Source organism: Lagopus leucura, unplaced genomic scaffold, assembly GCF_019238085.1.
Source record: "Lagopus leucura isolate 7727_CA_CO unplaced genomic scaffold, USGS_WTPT01 Super-Scaffold_100159, whole genome shotgun sequence".
Classification (NCBI taxonomy): domain Eukaryota; kingdom Metazoa; phylum Chordata; class Aves; order Galliformes; family Phasianidae; genus Lagopus; species Lagopus leucura.
The window spans coordinates 34,870,201-34,890,141 of record NW_024962335.1 but is presented as its reverse complement, the minus strand read 5'-3'; the positions used below and the strand labels follow the sequence as shown (position 1 = coordinate 34,890,141).

Genomic DNA, 19,941 nt, shown 5'->3' with positions numbered 1-19,941 from the left:
AAAACAACCACCACCCACCTGGACTTGCAGAGATGGGATCAGGAAAGCCAAGGCGCAGGCAGAACTGAACTTGGCGAGGGACGTGAAAACCAATAGAAGACTTTCTACAGGTACACTGGCCAGAAGAGACAGGCCAAAGCGAGTGTTCCTCCTTTGGTAAATGTAAAAGGAGAACTGGCTTCAATGGAAGAAGAGAAGGCTGAGGTACTGAATGAGTTCTTTACCTTGGTCTTCACTGGCAGCCAGGATTGCAGTATTTCTCACGTCCCGGAGCCCTGCATCCCTAAACCTCTAGGTGGGGACTGGGATGGTAAATCCCCCCCCCCACTATAAGACAGAGCAAGTCCAAGACTGCCTCATGAGACTGAATGTGTACAAGTCTATGGGGTTGGATGGCAGGCATCCCAGGGTTCTGAAGGAGGTGGCTTCGGTGCTTGCTGAGCCACGCTCCACCATATTTGAAAAGTTGTGGCTGTCAGGTGAGGTCCTGGATGACCGGAGGAAGGGTCATGTCACTCCCATTTACAAGAAAGGGATCAAAGAGGACCCGAGGAACTACAGGCCAGTGAGTCTCACCTCTGTGCCTAGGAAGATCATGGAACAGATCATCCTGGACGACATGCTTGATCACATGAGGAATGTGATCCAAGTGTATGATCCAAGACAGCCAGCATGGCTTCATCCCCATTGCTTGACCAATCTGGTGGCCTTCTATGATGGAGTGATGGCTTTGGTGGACAAGGGAAAGACAACTGATGTTATTTACCTGGACTTGAGCAAGGCCTTTGACATGGTCCCCCACCACATCCTTATCTCCAAATTGGAGGGATGTCGATTTGATGGGTGGACCACTCGATGGATAAGAAACTGGTTGAAAGGCCACAGACAGAGGGTGGTGATTAATGGTTTTATGTCCAGGTGGAAGCCAGTACTTGGGACTGGTCTTGGGACTGATGCTCTTTAACATCTTTATCAATGTCATCAATGATGGAATCATGTGCACCCTCAGCAAGTTTGCTGATGACACCAAGCTGAGTGGTACAGTTGACATGGTAGAGGGAAGGGATCCCATTCAGAGGGTATTCAACAGGCTTGAAAGGTGGGCCCAGGTGAACCTAATGAGGTTCAACACAGCAACGTTTTTGCACTTGGGCTGGAGGAATGCCAGGCATCCATACAGACTGGGAGGAGCAATCCTTGGGAGCAGCCCTGCGGAGAATGACCTGGGGGTCTTGATGGATGAAAAACTTAATATGAGCCAGCAGTATGCTCTTGCAGCTCAGAAAGCAGATGGTATCCTGGGCTCCATCAGAAGAGGGGTGGCCAGCAGGGACAGGGAGGTGATTGTCCCCCTCTACTCTGCTTTTGTGAGGCCCCATCTGGAGTACTGCGTCCAGGTCTGGAGCCTCCAGTACAAGAAAGACAGGGAGCTGTTGGAGAGGGTCCAGAGGACAGACACAAAGATGATCAGGGTGCTGGAGCACCCACCCTACGAAGACAGACTGAGGGAGCTGGGCTTGTTCAGCCTGGAGAAAAGAAGGCTGTGGGGTGATCTAACTGCAGCCTTTCAGTACCTAAAGGGAGCCTATAAGTAGGAGAGGAGTCAACTCTCTGAAAGGGTAGATAACAGCAGGACAAGGGGAAATGATTTTAAGTTGAAGGAAGGAAGATTTAGGTTGGATGTCAGAACTTCCGTTCTTTACTACAAGAGTGGTGAGGTGCTGAGAACAGGCTGCCCAGAGAGGCTGTGTCCCTAGAGGTGTTCAAAGCCAGATTGGATGGGGCCCTGGGCAGCCTGGTCTAGTATTAAATGGGGAGGTTGGTGGCCTTGCATGTGGCAGGGGGGGTTGGAGATTCATGATTCTTGAGGTACCTTCCAACCCTGGCCATTCTGTGATTCTGTGATTCTGTGATATGATTGTTGGCAGATTTATAGGAACATTCTTCTGTTTCCACGCAAGGATGAGGTGGCAGTAATAAATTTTATCTAGGAAATACAACCACAGACTACAATGTCAATGTTTTTTCAGAAAACAGTAACCTTCAAATTATAATGTTTGTGCTTTTAACTAATACTTAGTATTAACTAGTACTTCTGAAGTTGGAAGTGGTTAAAGTCAGCATGCAGTGGACTACCCCTTTTCCAGACTTTACCAGTATACTGAAAATAAACGGATCTAATAGCTGGAATCTCTCGCCACTCAGTGTTGCTGTGTGCATCCTCATGCTCACAAACTTACAAAACATTTCATTTAAAAAGTTGTTTCCATAAAGACTTGCAAAATCAATGTTGTCCATAAACATTTGGCTCATTATTATTTCTGCAACAAAGTGGAAAATTAAGAAGAAAGAAAAACTGAAAGTTTTGTTAAAATACATAGTTCCTTTCTTTCATGTTTTCATAATGAAACTATTCTAACTTCTGGTACTATACATAATTTTAAGAGACAATGACTGTAGATTATTACCTAAAAAATTAAATGCCATATAAATTCAACCAAAAAAAAAGTGCATAAAAATTGTTATTTCATATTCTCTTAAGAGAAATTTAAGCGCTGCAAGTTTAAAAATACGGCAAAGACAATATAAATTGTACATGAATTCAGAAAAGCAATTTTTTCTCCATCACATTTCATAATATAATTGTCACTATTGTAATAGGGCCAGGGACCATAATATTAAGAAAAATGACTTCTGGCAAAAACCCACAAAATTTTGAACATGAACGGCAATGTTGTGATAGGCCAAGACCGTTGCTGAAAAAGATATTGCTTCTCCTTCCAAAACTTAACACTCTCTCAATCAGTCAAATAAAGTCTAACAATTTATTCCTGGAATTGAAACATTAAATGTACCATTGTACTGGCACATTATGAAGCATAGAACAAATGGAGCATTTCACATACTGCCTGCAGCCCCAACAGGATTTCGTAAGCTATGCAACAGATAAGAAGTGGACAAAGAAAAACTGATAAATAGATACTATTTTGTATTCTGTATATTTAACTGGCAGTGCACTCAATGTCCTGTATATCATAAATGAGAATTTTCAAATACTATTTCAGGAAGTGAAATTAATATCATTATATAGGTCATTCTCAAGTACAAAAGCATTACAAAACATGTAAAAGCAATGTTAATATCATGGACTTCTTATATGTAAAAAAAAAAAAAAAAAAAAAAAAAAGGATCTTTCAGTAAAAAGTATAATTAGAGTGAAAAAATGAAAAGAAAGTTGAAAGTAATCTCTGATGCAGAGATAGAAAGTAGCACATAACCTATTTATCAGAGAAAGACCAGTGGAGAGACCAAACTAAAGGGCTAGAAAAAGGCCTTTAAAGTAGTACTCTAAATCTGCAAACAACAATTGAGTCAGGGAAAATAAAGATGTAATATTAAAGGAATAAAGATTGTATCTATGTGGCTAGAAATGTCATATATTGCAGATCTGCTGCATAAATGACCAGCAACATCTAAACAATTATATTTAAAATCAGATCTCAAACAAAACCAATATACAGTCCAGAAAAACAAGCAACAATGTGCATATTGAAGGTAATAATTAGTATTTGGATAGTCAGAAAGAAAACATTAAAATATTTACTGAGTTTAAAGTGATAGTGATGCATTCAAAAGGTAGTATCAAATAGAGATATGTTTTTAGTATAGACAGAAAAAAATGCTCAAAGCAAGCACGTACCAAAAAGTACCTTAGGCTTCCAAATTAAATACAAGCCAAGAGACAGCACAGACCAGCTACCTAAACCTGGGAAGGAAACAGTTCCCAGTCATACAGAAGAAGCATAAGCACCAAATATCACAGAAAATAACTGACAATCAACTGCACAACACAGAGGTTCTCATTCCCATTGACTAAGTTACCAGATTGGCTGTTTTGTCAGTGTATTTGGCTTAGGTGGCAAGGTTTAGCATAGCTGTGGGACTGCAAGGGTGGCCTCTGTGAGCAGAGCCCAGCGACTGCCCCGTGTTCGATCAACAGCCAGCTCCAGCTTCAAAAGGGACTCAGCGCTGACCAGAGCTGAGCCATGAGCAACACTGAGTGTGACTCTGGGATAGGAGATTTAAGAAAGAGGAAATCTGCTGTGCAAGGGTAGCTGGTAGAGAGGAATAAGAAATGTAAGACAAAAAGCCCTGCAGACACGGCCAGTGCAGAAGGAGGGCAGGAGGTGCTTCGGGCATGGAACAGCTTTTCTGCAGCCCATAGAGAAGCTATCATTCTGCAGCCGATGGGCACCAAATGGAGCATATTTCTGCATGGGGTAGCAATTGAGGAGCACGTGGTGCAGCAGTGGATGTGGACTAAAGGAAACTGCAGGCCATGGAGAGTCCCTGTAGGAACATGCCTTGGGCCGGATCTACATGGAAAGGAGCCTGCACACCTTACTAGGTGAGATGTGAGATGTGACATTAATTGGTGAGTGATATCTCTTTCCTTATCTCAAACCTTGAACACTTTTTCATTGTATTTTTTCTACTTCATCTTTTGAAGAGAGGGAGTGAGAGAGGGGTGTGTTGGATTTTAGCTGTCCAACAGGGTGAAACTACCACAGTTGCAGGGAAACAAGATGCAAACTTCAGATAATTGGATAACAACTGTATTTAAAAATTGGTGGTGCCAATGAAAAAAATCCTGTAGGTTTGACACTTACAAAAGATGTATTAATGAATCTATACACAAAAATGCCTTGACAATGAATATCATAATCACCACATATTTTCTTCAAAATATTTATTATAAAACTCTTGACTCCATGTCATCTATTTATTTGTTTGTGATTATTGTTTTTAAGATTACACAGCTAAGAAAAGAGCATTCTACAGCTAATTAAACTGATTTAAAAAGAAAAACCAGAGTGGGAAATAACTCACATAGGCAAAACAGTTTATTACTTTTTTCCACCCTTCCCAAATGCAGAGCAATGAGGAAAAAATATTTAGGCAGAAAACAATTTTCAACTAAAATGTAACAGGCAGCAGTAGAAAAGTAAGCTAGTTCTGTAAGTATGGATCCAGCACCTCCATGTTTTCATTTATAAAAGACTGGGTGTAGAAATCCTTAAGATATTTTACACAAAATTGATTCTGACTTGCCAAAGCTAAGAACTCGCTTAAGCATACTGTAAGAACTCCTGTAGAGGAAATGGACCTGGGGGTATTGATTGATGCTTGGTTGAACATGAGCCAGCAGTGTGCCTGGGTGGCCAACAAGGCCAATGGCATCCCGTCTTGCATCAGGAACAGTGTTGCCAGCAGGAGCAGGGAAGAGATTGTCCCCCTGTACTCAGCTCTGGTGAGGCTGCACCTCAAGTACTGTGTCCAGTTTTGGGCCCCTCACTGCAAGAAAGACATTGAGGACCTGGAGCGGGTTCAAAGAAGGGCGACAAAGCTGGTGAGGGATCTGGAGCACAGGCCATATGAGGAGTGGCTAAAGAAGCTGAGATTGTTCAGTCTGGAGAAGAGGAGGCTCAGGGGAGACCTCAATGGGAGGTTGTAGTGAGCTGGGGGTCGGCCTCTTCTCTCATGTAACTAGTGACAGAACTAGAGGGAATGGCTTCAAGCTGCACCAGGGGAGATTTAGGCTGGATGTTAGGAAATACTGCTTTTCTGAAAGAGTGGTCAGGCAGTGGAATGGGCTGCCCAGGGAGGTGGTGGAGTCACCAATCCTGGAGGTGTTCAAGGAACGTTTGGATTTTATGGTGAGGGACATGGTGTAGTGAGAACTATTGGTGATAGGTGGATGGTTGGACTGGATGATCTTGTAGGTCTTTTCCAAACTTGGTGTTTCTGTGTGATTCTGTGATTCTGTAACTCCCTTTAAGAATACTTAGGAAGTTTTAATAACATATCAGGTAAGCAGCCATTAATTTTTCAGAATTAAGCACTATGTTCTAGACTTCATACTTCTGAGAAATTACATCCAGTATTTTTAAACTCGCTACAAAACATTAAAAACACTTTGAAACCCATACAATGCCAAATAATTTTAATTAATCAAGTTTTTTAAGCCATTTAGATGTTTTCTGTTACAATTATATTAGTCATTCCAAGATGATAAACCAGAAATAACAGTTCTGCATGTAATAGCTATAAGATATAAGCCCTCCGGTGCATGAGGATACTAGAACTGTATTGAATTTTTGGAGACTTACTCGGCAAAGACTACTAGGAAGCTCACTTTTTTTTTTTTTTTTCCCTCATAAGCCTTTTAGTTAACTTTTCTTGCAAAAGTATTTTTTTCTTTGTTTATCTTGTTACATCTTGCATACCCTAGTTGTGGATTTGCAGAATGCAACATTACAGCCTCAGTTTTTCTACAATTTACCCATTGGACATAATTTTGCCTTAGTGCTTCTGCTCCTGTCCAAGAACAGATTTTTTGTTAGTTCTTTTAGTAAAATAGCTTTGGGTTGTTGTTTTTTTTTCCTCTAATTATTTGCAGTCTTCTTTAGAGTCTTGCATAAAGCACATGTGGATTATGGCAATTATGAATTCAGGCTCCTTTTCCCCTGAGAATCAGGATAAAATGCAGTAGATTCTATATGATACTTTAAATACAAGCCTTCAAGTTACGGCATAGAACTGAAAATCCAGGCCTCACTCTTCAGATGCTTGCTATCATTTCAATTTTAAAGATTTTTTTTTTAAAACTAAAATTGTCAGGCATAAATTGTCTTTGATGCCTTAATTACATAAATGGGAAGGAAAAAAAAATAAAAAATAAGTATTTAGTTTTGTGAAATTATAACACTGCATGCAGAGAGCTAAAATAGCTACATACATCTCTCTGCATTATAGTGTTATGTTTGCTCTAGCTAATGGTATATCTACTTTGCATTGACTAGTAACTATACGAGGCTTGCTCCAAAAGTAATGCCTCCTATCTTATTATGCTAGCCCATGACACCAGAGGCAGATGTTAGTGGTATGACAACAGAGGTTGGACTTTCCCACCACGATTCCATTACATATTGTTGTCATGTGAGAGATAAAAGCAGAGGTCAATCTGACAATATGAAGTCTAATGTGGAAGTACATATGAAGCAAAGGTTTGTAACTGAATTCCTCCATGTGGAAAAAATGGCACTCTCTGACATTTATCAACACTTGCTGAATGATTATGGAGACCAAACAGTGAGCACAGTGAGGTGGTGGGTGGTGTTTCAGCAGTGGTGACAGTGACAGTGGGTCACTTCCACAGGTGCAGATTCTTATGGGTGCAGCACACAGGCTCTTGCTCATCACCAACATAAAAGCATAGATAATGGTGGTGACTATGTTGAAAAACAGTGTTTTGTAGCAGAGAATTTGCTCTATCAAATTCTGTTATTGTGCTTTTAAGTTCTGTGGCAATAAACAGGAGGCATTACTTTTGGAGTGACCTACTGTTCAGTTATTTCTATTTTATTGAATTTTTTATTGCTCAATTTGCCCTATATCCCCAATTTTTCACTCTTTTCTATTACCCAGATTTACTTTTTTTTCCAAAGAGTAAAAGAGGGAAGAAAATAATCTTTAACAGCAGAAAGCACTGTTCATTGTCTTTTCCACTTACATTTATACTAGGTGCTTAAATGCCATTTTGAGTTCTACATGGAAGGGTTCAGCTTTAGCTCAGTTTATAGATCTCTGTATGCACTGGGCAACCTCTGCTAAATCAAAAAAAAAAAAAAAAAAAAAAAAAAAAAACTTTAGATAAAATATTCTAGTGGGATAATTTTCTATTTCAGTCATTCCTCATTCCACACAACATTGAGGACTACTTGGCCTATTAAATCCTCTTTGCAGGGAAGTTGCTACTGAAAAAAAAAACAGTTGAGTATACCAAAATAAAAGATAAAATGCTGGAGACGTGCCAGTCCACATTTAGCAGGGTAAACATCCTCACCTATAATAACTTTTCAATGTGCTGCAAAAAGATTACGTAGTTACATTGCAAATGTACATTCTCTTTAATTAAAAGCTTGCTTATTTCAAGGAGAGCTTATTCTCCCCCATCTAAGCGTCATATTTATGATATCTTCTTGTTTTAATTACTTTTAAAAAAGGAAGCTTTAACTCAGAATTTTTAGGATTATTTTCACCGTCAGTTTATCTTTACTTTGCATATTTGTTAACAATATTTTTAATATTGATAATGGGTTAATCGTGATGGTTATAATTCAATCACAGATTATAAAGTGGAAGTTCATCTCAAAGAAGATCATAAAATTTAGCATATGTTCAGACTTTTTCATTCTTCTTTGCTAGATTTACCTATGTGTTTCATGACTGCAAGCCATTCTGCCTCAACTATTTGCAGTAGTGTACATGACCCTTTCCAGTCTTTCAATTTTGCAGACGTCTAGCATTAGCAAAGGAAAATTGCTCCTATTTAATACTATGCTTGACATAATACTTTGTTGTTCAAATCATTAAAATCAATCTCTTAAAATTAATTTGCAGCATGGTAAAATTCAATTGTAATCTAAGTTTCTATGACAAAATTACTAATGAGGTAGAAGAAAGACAATTTTAAACATAAAAATATTGTTTCTATCTCAAACACATATTTTTCCTGTTTGTGAGAATTTGAAAAGGATACCGAGTTTTGTTGAGAACAAGGCTTCTCTTTCTTAGTATTAAGTTCCAAACTTATGCGTTGGTTTAAAAGTTAGTTCTATTGTAATAACAGTATTCCCTGTAGTGCTGTTTTTATATGCCTGACACTAAAAGATATTTTGCATGTTCACTTACATGCATCCACACTTGTTTCATTACTTGGTGCTAAACATAATAATATTATCAAATGACAATTCTGAAGCAAGAAGCATAAAGAATTATACAACAAGATATGAGGAATTAAAAGAGGCATTATGTTACCACAATTTTACATTTAGTTGTCCAAAATATTAGACTACGTCTAATGGCCATTACAGGGCTGACTTGACATGTTGACTATGCTGTCTGAACAACAACTGCAGGTAAGTGAATAGTTTTTATACCTCTTGCAAGAAAAATCTTAAAGAAAAAAATGCAAATAAGAAACTAAGTAGAAGGCCCTATAAAACCACTGTCAACTGACAAATTGCTTGATAGTAGTTCCAACTATTTTTCAGCTCTAAATCAAAGTCATTTCTGATAACTTCCAATTGGGCTTATCAGCTTTATACAGCTTTCTTTGTTGCCAGATTGAGAAAATTTTAGTAGCTGTAGAATGTTTATAAGAGGCTTACGGAAGTAAGTAATTTCATAGTAGAAATAAAAAATGAAAATTTATGCAAAGAAAAGCATTCCATATGAAAGTCCATCCTTCCCAAAGAACTTGCATTCTTGCAAAAAGCAAAACATCAAATATGTTATACATATTTATATGAGAGAACTCTAGAAATCTCAAGAAAAATCTGCATTTTACTTAAGTGAAAACAAATATTTGAAAAAAGGAGCCTAATTCAAACGAGAAATCACAATTTATTGTTAGATAAATTCTTCCTCTTAACATCAAAGTTGTCAGAGCTATTCAGTATTAGAAAAAAGAATTAATGAATGCTCCATAACTAGATCAAAAGCAAGAAATGTATGGGAGAAGTACTAACAACATTCTCCGATAACAGAGTACTACTCAGCATTGCAGTATATAACTGAATAATCTAACATAATGAACTGCTTGATTAGCTAGCATCCCAAGCTGAAAAGTCCTCTTGAAGTCCTGAATTTCTTCCTTGGAAAAGCACTGACATCTCAGTATTTAAGATTTTGTCTGAAAATATATTAATCAATACTAAACTACTAATATTATGCTGCCCGTGATTATTTCCAAAGTAATAAGAAACTCCAGTAGTATGTTCCAGGAAAAAAAACACCTACCTTGAGTTACTTGAATATATTTTATGCGCAACCCAAGTACATAAGAATAGAATCCTGCCTGACCTCATACACTCAACTATGAGACCCGTTCCCTGACGAATGTTTAAAACACAAAACCAACGTTAATCTTCTCATTTGACAGACAGCACATTTTGTCCAAGACGCACAGGTTTCCACAGAAGGACAGAACTATCTGCCTTAGGAATATCACTAAACTGCACATTAATTTAATGACACATTCATTTCTATTTTCTCCTGCTACTAATCTCTTCATGTTCCACATGGTATAAAACTATCATCTTTCTTCACTGTAGTACGCAACTATGTTATTGTTCTTTCTGCTGTTAATAGCTCCTCTGTACCACTGGTACCAATAGTCATTCAGGGTAGTCTAAAAGATTTCTACTGTAGCTAAACCTCGAGTAGTGTTCTTAGCTTAAATTTAGCTTTGAAGTCACTGGATTATCCTTTGATCATGAAAAATTTATCATAGCAATGCTCATCACAGTAAAATTACTACTTTGAAAACTGACATCCTATCAGTTGATATCTTTAAATTCAAGAAAATTAAGCCTGCTACATACAAAACAAAATGATTTTGTTTAGAAATTTACACAACTTCTAATTTACATTTAGAAATGTACACAAAACAGATGCAGATTATAATAATGGGTTTGCATCAAAAAATAACTTTGTAAATTTGGTTAGCTGTGAGATGAATATTTCTTTTAAACACTGGAAAGGGTAATGGCATCTGTTTGCAAGGAGATGGGTTTTAAACATATATGATATTTTATCCTATTCTTTAAATTTTAAAGCTGCGTAGTTGTTTTGTTTTGTTTTTTTTTTCTTTTTTTATTGTTCAGTGTGTTAAAAAAACAGCAACATAAAATTCCAACATTTGAATGAAATACATCTTGAATCTCATAGTGCAAAGAATTTTAAACAACTAGGCCACCAACAAAAGGAAGGAAGACTGTTCCTTCAGATATTTTGACCAGTAGAGACTACAAAATTGAACTTTTGGAAGAGCTACTTAATTTGAGATCCCTACTGTCTTGTTAAGTACTGTGCTGGGAATGTTCCTCTTATTACATACAACTATCCCTACAGAAGCATTTGTCTAAGATGTAATTCTAAAAACATTGGTTTGTTAATGTTTTAGGTTTCTGATTTTAATAATCCTCTTTATTTTGTACCTACTCTATATTTTATCTTAGTAAAGCATCCTTTTACTAAGAGAGACAATGGAATTCCAGCATAATAAGGAATAAATGTAACTTTTCTTCCATAGGTATAAAAAGGAAAAAGTTGCATAAATAATGTACAACATAATACCACTATCTTAACAATTTCTCTTGGGCTCTTTTGGAAGTTAGTGAAGAAAACCAGGCATTTACAGTGCACAATTACCTCATTTCAATACACATGCCTCAAAAAGTCACAGGAGCTATGTTCTGAAACTGCCAAATTCTTTCCAGTCTAAATGGAAATAACTTACGAATGCAGTGCATATCAACAAGCAGTGAAAAACAACGTATCATAAGAAAATCTATCATAATTAGAAAGATCTTAAAAATTAAATATAAAACAAACAAAGCAAGTCCATAGAAGAATAAAACATACTAACTTCATTATGTTTTCTTTGCTCTTGCACTGCTTCCCAAACAGCTTGGGCAATCTTCTTGTTATGTCTCTCATGTTCTGCTTTCCACATATTTCTTTCTTCTTCATGAATCTTTTCCATATTTCTCCTTTCCTCCTCTACAGCTTTCAGAACAACCTCCTGTACTATTTCTTTTTCAGCCTTCAAAACAAATCAAAAAGTAAATGAGGAAAATAGCCAGTGTGGGTGCTATAAGAACACATTTTACTTTTCCTGATGAGATCAGTGAGCTAACAGGATACGAGAAAAATATTTTTACTTCTGAATTATAAACTTCAATCCATCTTAAAGTGATACCAATCTTGTACTACCACAGGACAATAACTTAACTGTTACAGAATTAAAAAGCTGGAAGCAAAGATCTTAAATGTCCATTTGGGTATACCATATCATAACTAGCTTGCATTCTGTGATCACAAAATTTAAGAATTTAATGAAGTCCAAGAACAGTATAAACACTACCTTTGGCAAAGTAGCCAATGCATACTTAAAACAAATGTGTCTTCCATCCCCAAACTCTTTAGCTGCACATACTAAAAGCAGTTTAATTCCATCTTTTTTGAATTTTAATAAAAAAATTCAACCATTACATGAAATCATCAGAAGAAACACACTGAATTTGAAGTAAAAGGGACAATGCACAGATCTATACGAGCTGAACCATCCACAAATATATTTATCAGCAAGACGATCTATCATTACACAACATCTACAAATAAAGTCATGCTGAAGTTCAAAACAAACACTGGCTAGCAGCTCACTCCTCCTTATTTTAATAAGCTTATAAGTCAGTGCAGTATCCTTGATGATAATACTGCAACAAGTAAAAAAAAAAAAAAAATTACAAAAGGCCATAAATACTGGGTTCCTCAAATTCATTTATTTAAAAATAAAGCTGTTTTTCTAGTTTTTTCTACTAGTTTTTTTTTACTAGTTTTCTCAGATCATTACAAGCAACTGAAATGTTGTACTGCATTCTGTACCAGAATTAGAAATTACCTACAGTTTGTTGAAATGTTTTTATTTTCACATGATTTCACTGTCCTGCCCCCAGTGCAAATCACCATTTTTAGCAAAAATTAAGTAAGATACAATGCTAACTGTATTAAGATCAATTGACCTTGCCACCCAGCTCTTCAAGTTGAGAGATACTGATGCTAATTGAAAGACAATAGAAACACATTCAGGTAACATCAACAACTGAACTGCAATTTTCGAATTACTTGTAATAAACTAGTTCAGAGGTTAGCTTAAATAGAAGACAGCTTACACAGACTATCTCTATGAAAACAAACGATAAAATAGATCTATTAATTCGCTTATTTCTATGCTCAGACTTTCCTTTAAACACAGATGAGAATATAACATTTGACAAATTTGGTTATGAAATGAGTTGCTAAGCAAGAGATACCTTTGCAGCAGCTGCAATAGCCTCCTTACTTCTTTTCCTTTCTTCATCCAAACATTTGTCCAGCACTTCCTGTAAATATCATGAAAAATTCAACAACAATATTCAATAGAGGAGTGGCTAAAAATAATTTCAGTCAACTGCTGAAAAGGAAAAATCCATTTTCCTGTCAATAATTGTGACAGAATCATTGCCTATGAAATCTATAGTGTGCACTGGAATCATTTTTCTTTTATAAATAAAAACAATACCTTATGTTTCTGTGACTGTTGCATCAGAGCTTCTTCTATCTTTTCTGACAAGACTGCCTTCTCTGCTTCTAAAATGTCAAGAAGCCTCTGATGCTATTGGGAGAAAATATTTATATTATTTTAACAGCAGTTTGCAAAAAAAAAACAGACAAAAACAACTCATCCAAGAGACGTAGGGTTGTTGGCTGCTTATAAAGCAACTCAAAATTTAGATTTGGTTAAAGGAAATATACAATGCGTCTTTAACTAATTCACTGACAACAGAAACACACAATAAGAAGAAATGCTTTAATTCCCGATTATCTGATATTTCCTCTCAATCTGAACTATACTAGAAAAGAAGTTGAAAAGAACACTATATATAGCAATATTTCTTCTAAAATTTATAACAATAATACAAATAATCATACATTTTAAATAGTTCTTTTAAACAACTGCATAAATTGTATTTGCTGTGCTGGTGGCACAGCTCTCTATGTTAGTGTTTTGATGTTGTTGAGCGTGGAACTGGGAATGATAAGGTTGACTCTATACAGGTAAGGATCAGAGGGACAGCCAACAAGGCTGACATTCTGGAAGAGGACTGCTATAGATTGCCTAATGAGGATGAAGAGATGGCTGAGGCATTCTATGAGTAGCTGACAGAAGTAGTGAGATCACTAGCCCTTGTTCTCATGGAGAACTTCCAACTTTCCTGATATATGCTGGAAATGCAATACAGTACAGAAGAAGCAGTCTAGGAGATTTCTAGTGTGCCTGGAAGGCAACTTCCTGATGCAGCTGGTAAGAGAGCCTCCCAGGGGAGGTGCCCTGCTCTAGCAGGTCACAGTCCTGCTCTTCACAAAGGATTGGCGGGAGATGGGGAGGTCAAGAGCTGCCTTGGGCAGAGCAACCATGAAATGGTAGAGTTCTTAATTCTTTGTGAAGTCAGGAGAGGGGTCAACAAAACTACTACCTTGGACTTCTGGAGAAGTGAAGGCTGCACCTTGAATATTATGTTCAGTTTTGGGCCTCTCACTACAAGACATTGAGACCCTGGAACGTGTCCAGAGAAGGGCAAAGAAACTGGTGAGGGGTCTGGAGCACAAGTCTTACGAAGATCAGCTGAGGGAGCTGGGATTGTTTAGTCTGGAGAAGAGGAGGATCAAGGGAGACTTTATTGCACTCTACAACTTCCTGAAGGGAAGTTGGGATGAGGAGGGGTTCGGCCTCTTCTCCCAGGCAACAAATAGGATCCGAGAAAATGGCCACAAGTTGTGCCAGAGGAGATTTAGATCAGAATTAAGGAAAAACTTTCTCTCTGAGAGGGTGGTCAGGCACTAGAACGGCCTGCCCAGGGAGGTGGTGGAGTTGCTGTCCCTTGAAGTGTACAAGAGGCATCTGGATGAGGAGCTACAAGATATGGTTTAGTAGCTTATGGTAGCAATGGTAATGGGAGGACGGTTGGACTAGGTGATCTTGTAGGTTCTTTCCAACCATATGATGCTAGGATTCTATGATTCTAAGCATCTGAAATATAGGGGTTTTGTTTGCAAGAATTAAGTTGTTCTCCAAAGCTAAAAAATGTGAAGGTAGATTATTATTGCTTATTGACAATTATTAGCAAATCAGTATACTTTGTTAGATATGGAGTTGATATATTATAACCTTAAAATGTAAACATAAAAAGCGCAACATTTTGCACACTTCAGCACTTTTACACAAACACAAACAATCCTTTCATAAGCATTTCCAAAAAACTGCCATTGATCTTTCATGAATTTTATTATTGTTTAGTTAGAAGTATCTCTAACAACAGTTAGAAATACATTTCCAAAATGCAACACTATTTGTGGAAAAAAATTATTGTATTTGTAGAATAGAATAGAAGACCTGTAGGTTACTTAATAAAATAATGTTAAGAAAATTTTGCCAACTAAACATACAGGCTCATCCCAAGTCCTGAAACAATACAGAGATTTGCACTGATACAAAACAGAACACATCTGTATGGACCATGGAAACAACTTATATCTTTTATCCTAGCAGTGGAGTAGAGACATTCATGATTACAGCCTTATGTACAACAGTAACCTCACTTACATAGCATTTTACTTTTTTAGAAGTACTATAGTAGACTGCAATCCTGAAAATACAAAAATTGGGATTGACTAATTTGTATTATACGAAAATTTCAAATGTTCTAATATTTAATAAAGTTCTGCAGAAAAAAAAACAAAAAACAAACAAACAAAAAAACTCCATTGCTGCAATGAAAGATAAACAACTGCAACAAAATATGAAAAAGTTACACCAGACAGCCACTGCTTTTGCTCACCAACGAGCACAAAACAAGTTGCCTGTTGAGTAAGGTTACAAAAAACAAAGTCTGCTGTTACTGTCATTTCAAGTATGATCACTTTAATTTGGTTTAGATTCTCGTATTTCCATGATACATTAGAAAATCTACACGATGTCGCATTTTGTATTTTGTGGAATCCACAGAAATTTTTAAAGAACTTTATGTGTATAAATACACACTCATGATTTTTCAAGATGTTAAAATTAACTATTTCTAAGTACATCTAGAATGCTATAAGCTAATGACTTCTGGCATATTTCGTTACAACTTCTTTTCATTACAAAGCTTCCCTGTATCTCGAGGGAGTATGAAGATTATAATTTGATTGAGATTATAAACTTTTTTGAATAGCTTGGCAGTCCTTTCCTATTACAATGTACATTTTTATTCATGTGGATTAATCCTTCCATAAACAGTTACCTTCACATCTCAATTTCCAGCAGTTCATATACTATCACAAATGTTGTAACACCTACCCATGCAACCCAGAAAAGCAAATTCTCTTGTACTGCAGAAACATTTTGAATAATTGCTTACTTGGCCTCAAAATTTTTATTTGGACAACTAGATTTTTATTTACTTTTTTTTTACTGAAATGTATCTTCATACACAACCTCTCTGGGCAGCCTATTCCAGTACCTCACCACTATCTTGGTAAAGAACTTCCCCTGATATCCAACCTAAATCTTCTTCTGTTGAGAGCCTTTACACACTCTTGTATTTTTTGACTAACTAGAAGTAATAGAATGTTCTGCATTTGTTTACGGGGCTTGTACAGTTTTGTTCAACTACAGCAAAGTCTTGTTATCTATAAAGACCATCAGTGTTTGAAAGATCACAGACTTAAATGCCTATAGGTAAGCAAACCTGTCTCATAACCCACTTCTCTCATTTAACATTTCCTTCTTTCCACAGGTAATGACATTTTACAATTAGAGGAATAAAGAAAGAGCACAGAAAGGTAAGGCACTGATATGAACTATCTATACAATCTATGGATTTCCAGGCATTGAAAAAGTAACTTTCTTTTAAGCATAATCTGCTTGTCAAGTTTGTGACCTCATGGTAATTGTACTTGTTAACTGTCCATTCTCCAACAACAACAACAAAAAATTAAAAAAACTGTTCAAGTAACAGTCATCAGTTTCCTGTCAGTGGGCTAATGAGTTCATTGGAAATAGTACCCATACAGGAGCAACCATTTCTATTCCAATTTTTCTAAGAAAATTATGATGGATACTTATTTATGGAGTCTCATGTTTGGGAAAAGTACCTAACCTGTCTAGACTGTAAGACTGCCTATAAAGCTTTTTAATTGGAACCTGAGGTAAGGTTTTTCTTTATCAACAATTCGCGGATCAGAAAATACGAAGAAAGAAGTCTAAATATGCCTGAATTTTCAATCTAATTATCCATTATTCTAGAAAAATACCATATTAATTCTCCGACTAAATTGCAGAAATAGAAATTGATGAAGGTACAGCTACATATTATCTGAAGGTAGGAATATAGTGGGTGAATTAGTCCCTATTAGTAGAATATACAAGATTGTTGCATATTGAAACACACTGTTTCTAACAGTCTAAGTTTGCTAGGCTAAACATACATATAATGCACGTAAGCTATTTGGCATATTATGGAGAGATACTGAGCCAGCTCTAAAATTTTAAATTCACGTACCACTTTGTCTAACTAACTAGCTTAGTCACCTTTCTGTCCTACTTTCTTACAAAGCTATCATTTGCATCTTCTTATTCCTTGGTTGGAGAGTTATTGAGTGCAGAGTGCAAAATACTGATGTGTAAAAATTCTGAAGAGTAAAACTGTAGTGGGTCATGAAGGCCCATAAAACATATAACAGCATTTTCCAACAAAAGAAAAGACTTATATTTCTGAAAAGTGATATTCCAAACTGGATAGATACATGTACTATCACTTCTGCCCCATTCTCCAAAAAGCAGTCAGGACAGCAACTTAAAGCAAAGTAACAACTCAAAACAAAAGGCATTCAAAAATAGGTTACATTTTCCACCCTGAAAGAAGTTTTCTAGGCAATGGTTCCAAATGAAAATTGTTTGATGTAGATTCAAATATAAATACAGAGGTCCTGTGGTTTTTCTTGATTCCTGTAAAAAAGAAATTTAAAAAATCTTTTTTTTTCTGAAATGTGAGTCACAGAACACATTGTAAACAGATTTAATCATGGCAGCAAGAGTCAAGGATTTTTGTTATTTTTATATGTTAAATTCATTTCTGAAGAGTCATGACATGTTCCTTTAATATATATCCATTGAAGGGTGACACAGTATATATTATGATAAATATGTTGTATGAATGAAATCACAGAATCACAGAATTGTAGGGGTTGGAAGGGACCTCTAGAGATCATTGAGTCCAACCTCCCTGCCAAAGCAGGCATGACTTGCTTTACTATGAAAATAATTAATAACTAAATCCAATTTAGTACAGCTATAACCATTACATAGTCCCATTCATCCTAAATTGCAACTTTAAAGAAAAATGGAAAATAGGGTGTCTCGCTTTTACTGGAATGCTTTTTAAAAGTGTCAACTTCCTTTCTTAGTCCTGTACAGTTTCGTGGAAAAAGATGTGAGAAAAGGATTTCATCCAACAATGTTATAATTATTTTACTATAACTGGTATAATCCAATTTATGCTTCCGCAGATTGGTTATTTTACTGACTACTACTACATAAACTATGAATAGCAGCTAACAAATTTATCTACACTGAACTTGGTGATCTGTGCATCATGATTTGCCCAAATAGAATCACAGAATCATTAAGGTTGGAAAAGACCTCTAAGATCATCTAGTCCAACCTCTGACCAACATGCTCATTAAACCTAAGTGCCAGGTTTACTTCTTTCGAAAACCTGCAGGGATGGCAACTCCAACACTTTCCTGGGCAGCCTGTTCTAATACCTTACTACTGTTCCTGAGTATCCAACCTGACCAATTCAATTATGGAAGGTAACCACTGAAAAACAACATCACAGCACAATGTTAATGTGACTATGCAAACACTATGAGAAACAAAAAGGTTGTGCTATTTGCTGTACCCTGCAGAATGTAATTATATTCATAGAATCATAGAATGGCTTGGATTGGAAGAAACCCCAAGGATCCTCAAGTTCCAACTCCCCTGCTATAGGCAGAGCCACCATCCTCCAGATCTGGTAAAAGAACAAGTTGCCCAGGGCTCTATCCAAAGTAGTCTTGAACACCTACAGGGATGGGGCATTCACAGCCTCTCTGGCCAGCCTGTTCCAGTACCTCACTACTCAGGGAAGAACTTCCCCCTGACATCCAGTCTATACCTTCCCTCCTTGAGCTTAAAGCCATTCCCCCCTGTTCTGTCACTATCTGCCTGAGTAAAAAGTTGATACCTCTCCTTTTTATAATCCCCAATATTGGAAGGCTGCAGTGAGTACTCCTCACGGCTTTCTCTTCTCCAAGCTGAACAAGCCCAGCTCTTTTCAGCCTGTCTTCGTAGGGAATGTGCTTCAGTCATCCCCTGGTCATCTTTGTGACCCTCCTCTGGACTCTCCAGCAGCTCCACATCTTTCCTGTACTGAGGGCTCCAGACCTGGACACAGTACTCCAGATGGGGCCTCCTGAAGACAGAGTAGAGAGGTACAATCCCCTCCCTGCCCCTGCTGGCCACCCCTCTTCTGATGGAGCCCATTGGCCTTCAGAGCTGTAAGCACACACTGCTGGCTCATGTTTAGTTTTTCATCCCCCAAGACTCCCAAGTCCTTCCCTGCAGAGGTACTCTCAAGGATTTCTTCTCCCAGTCTGTACGTATTTGGGATTACCCTGACCCAAGTGCAGCACCTTGCACTTTGTTATGCTGAACCTCATTAGGTTCATACAGGCCCACCTTTTGAGTTTGTTGTGGTTTCTCAGGATGGTGACCTTTCCTTCTAACGTGTCAACTAAACCTGCACCTTTACATATTTTTCTAATTTGTGGAAAAAAAATTCTCACAGTAATGAAATGATGCTTGGAATCTTCCTTTCATAACATCATTCTGAAAAATATATTAAGTATATTAAGGCATAATTTTCTGTATTTCTAAGCTATACTACAAGTGAATGACCAGTTTTCATCACAAAAAAAATTCTAACAGAATTTTTCATCTCATGAAACTGCATTCTGGTGAGGAGTTATAAAAAAACCCACAGTGATAATAAGACTTAATCTCTCATCTCCAATATAACAAAAACTTTTTTGCCTTCATTACATAGGACATGGAACAACCCCTGGCCCTCTAAGCCTGCGAAAAATCATCTACAGAAACAGTTAGCAAGCACTGAAGAAATCAGAACCTAATGGACTGGGCTTTTTAAGAATTCAGTGACTCAAAAATTTGTTCATCTATTTTAACAA

The 19,941-nt window shown here is 36.9% G+C and overlaps 1 protein-coding gene across 5 annotated transcripts in view; it reads right to left on the bottom strand.

Annotated features, from left to right (window-relative positions):
• CCDC91 (coiled-coil domain containing 91) overlaps nt 1-19,941 on the bottom strand; it is a 143,648-nt gene that overhangs the window by 36,340 nt on the left and 87,367 nt on the right. For all 5 annotated transcript variants that reach the window (XM_042889906.1, XM_042889909.1, XM_042889911.1 and 2 more), the window contains 3 exons: nt 13,190-13,282; nt 12,942-13,010; nt 11,495-11,671 (listed from right to left, as the gene is read on the bottom strand). In XM_042889906.1, coding sequence (XP_042745840.1) covers nt 11,495-11,671; nt 12,942-13,010; nt 13,190-13,282 — 339 coding nt within the window. The remainder of the gene's footprint in view (nt 1-11,494; nt 11,672-12,941; nt 13,011-13,189; nt 13,283-19,941) is intronic.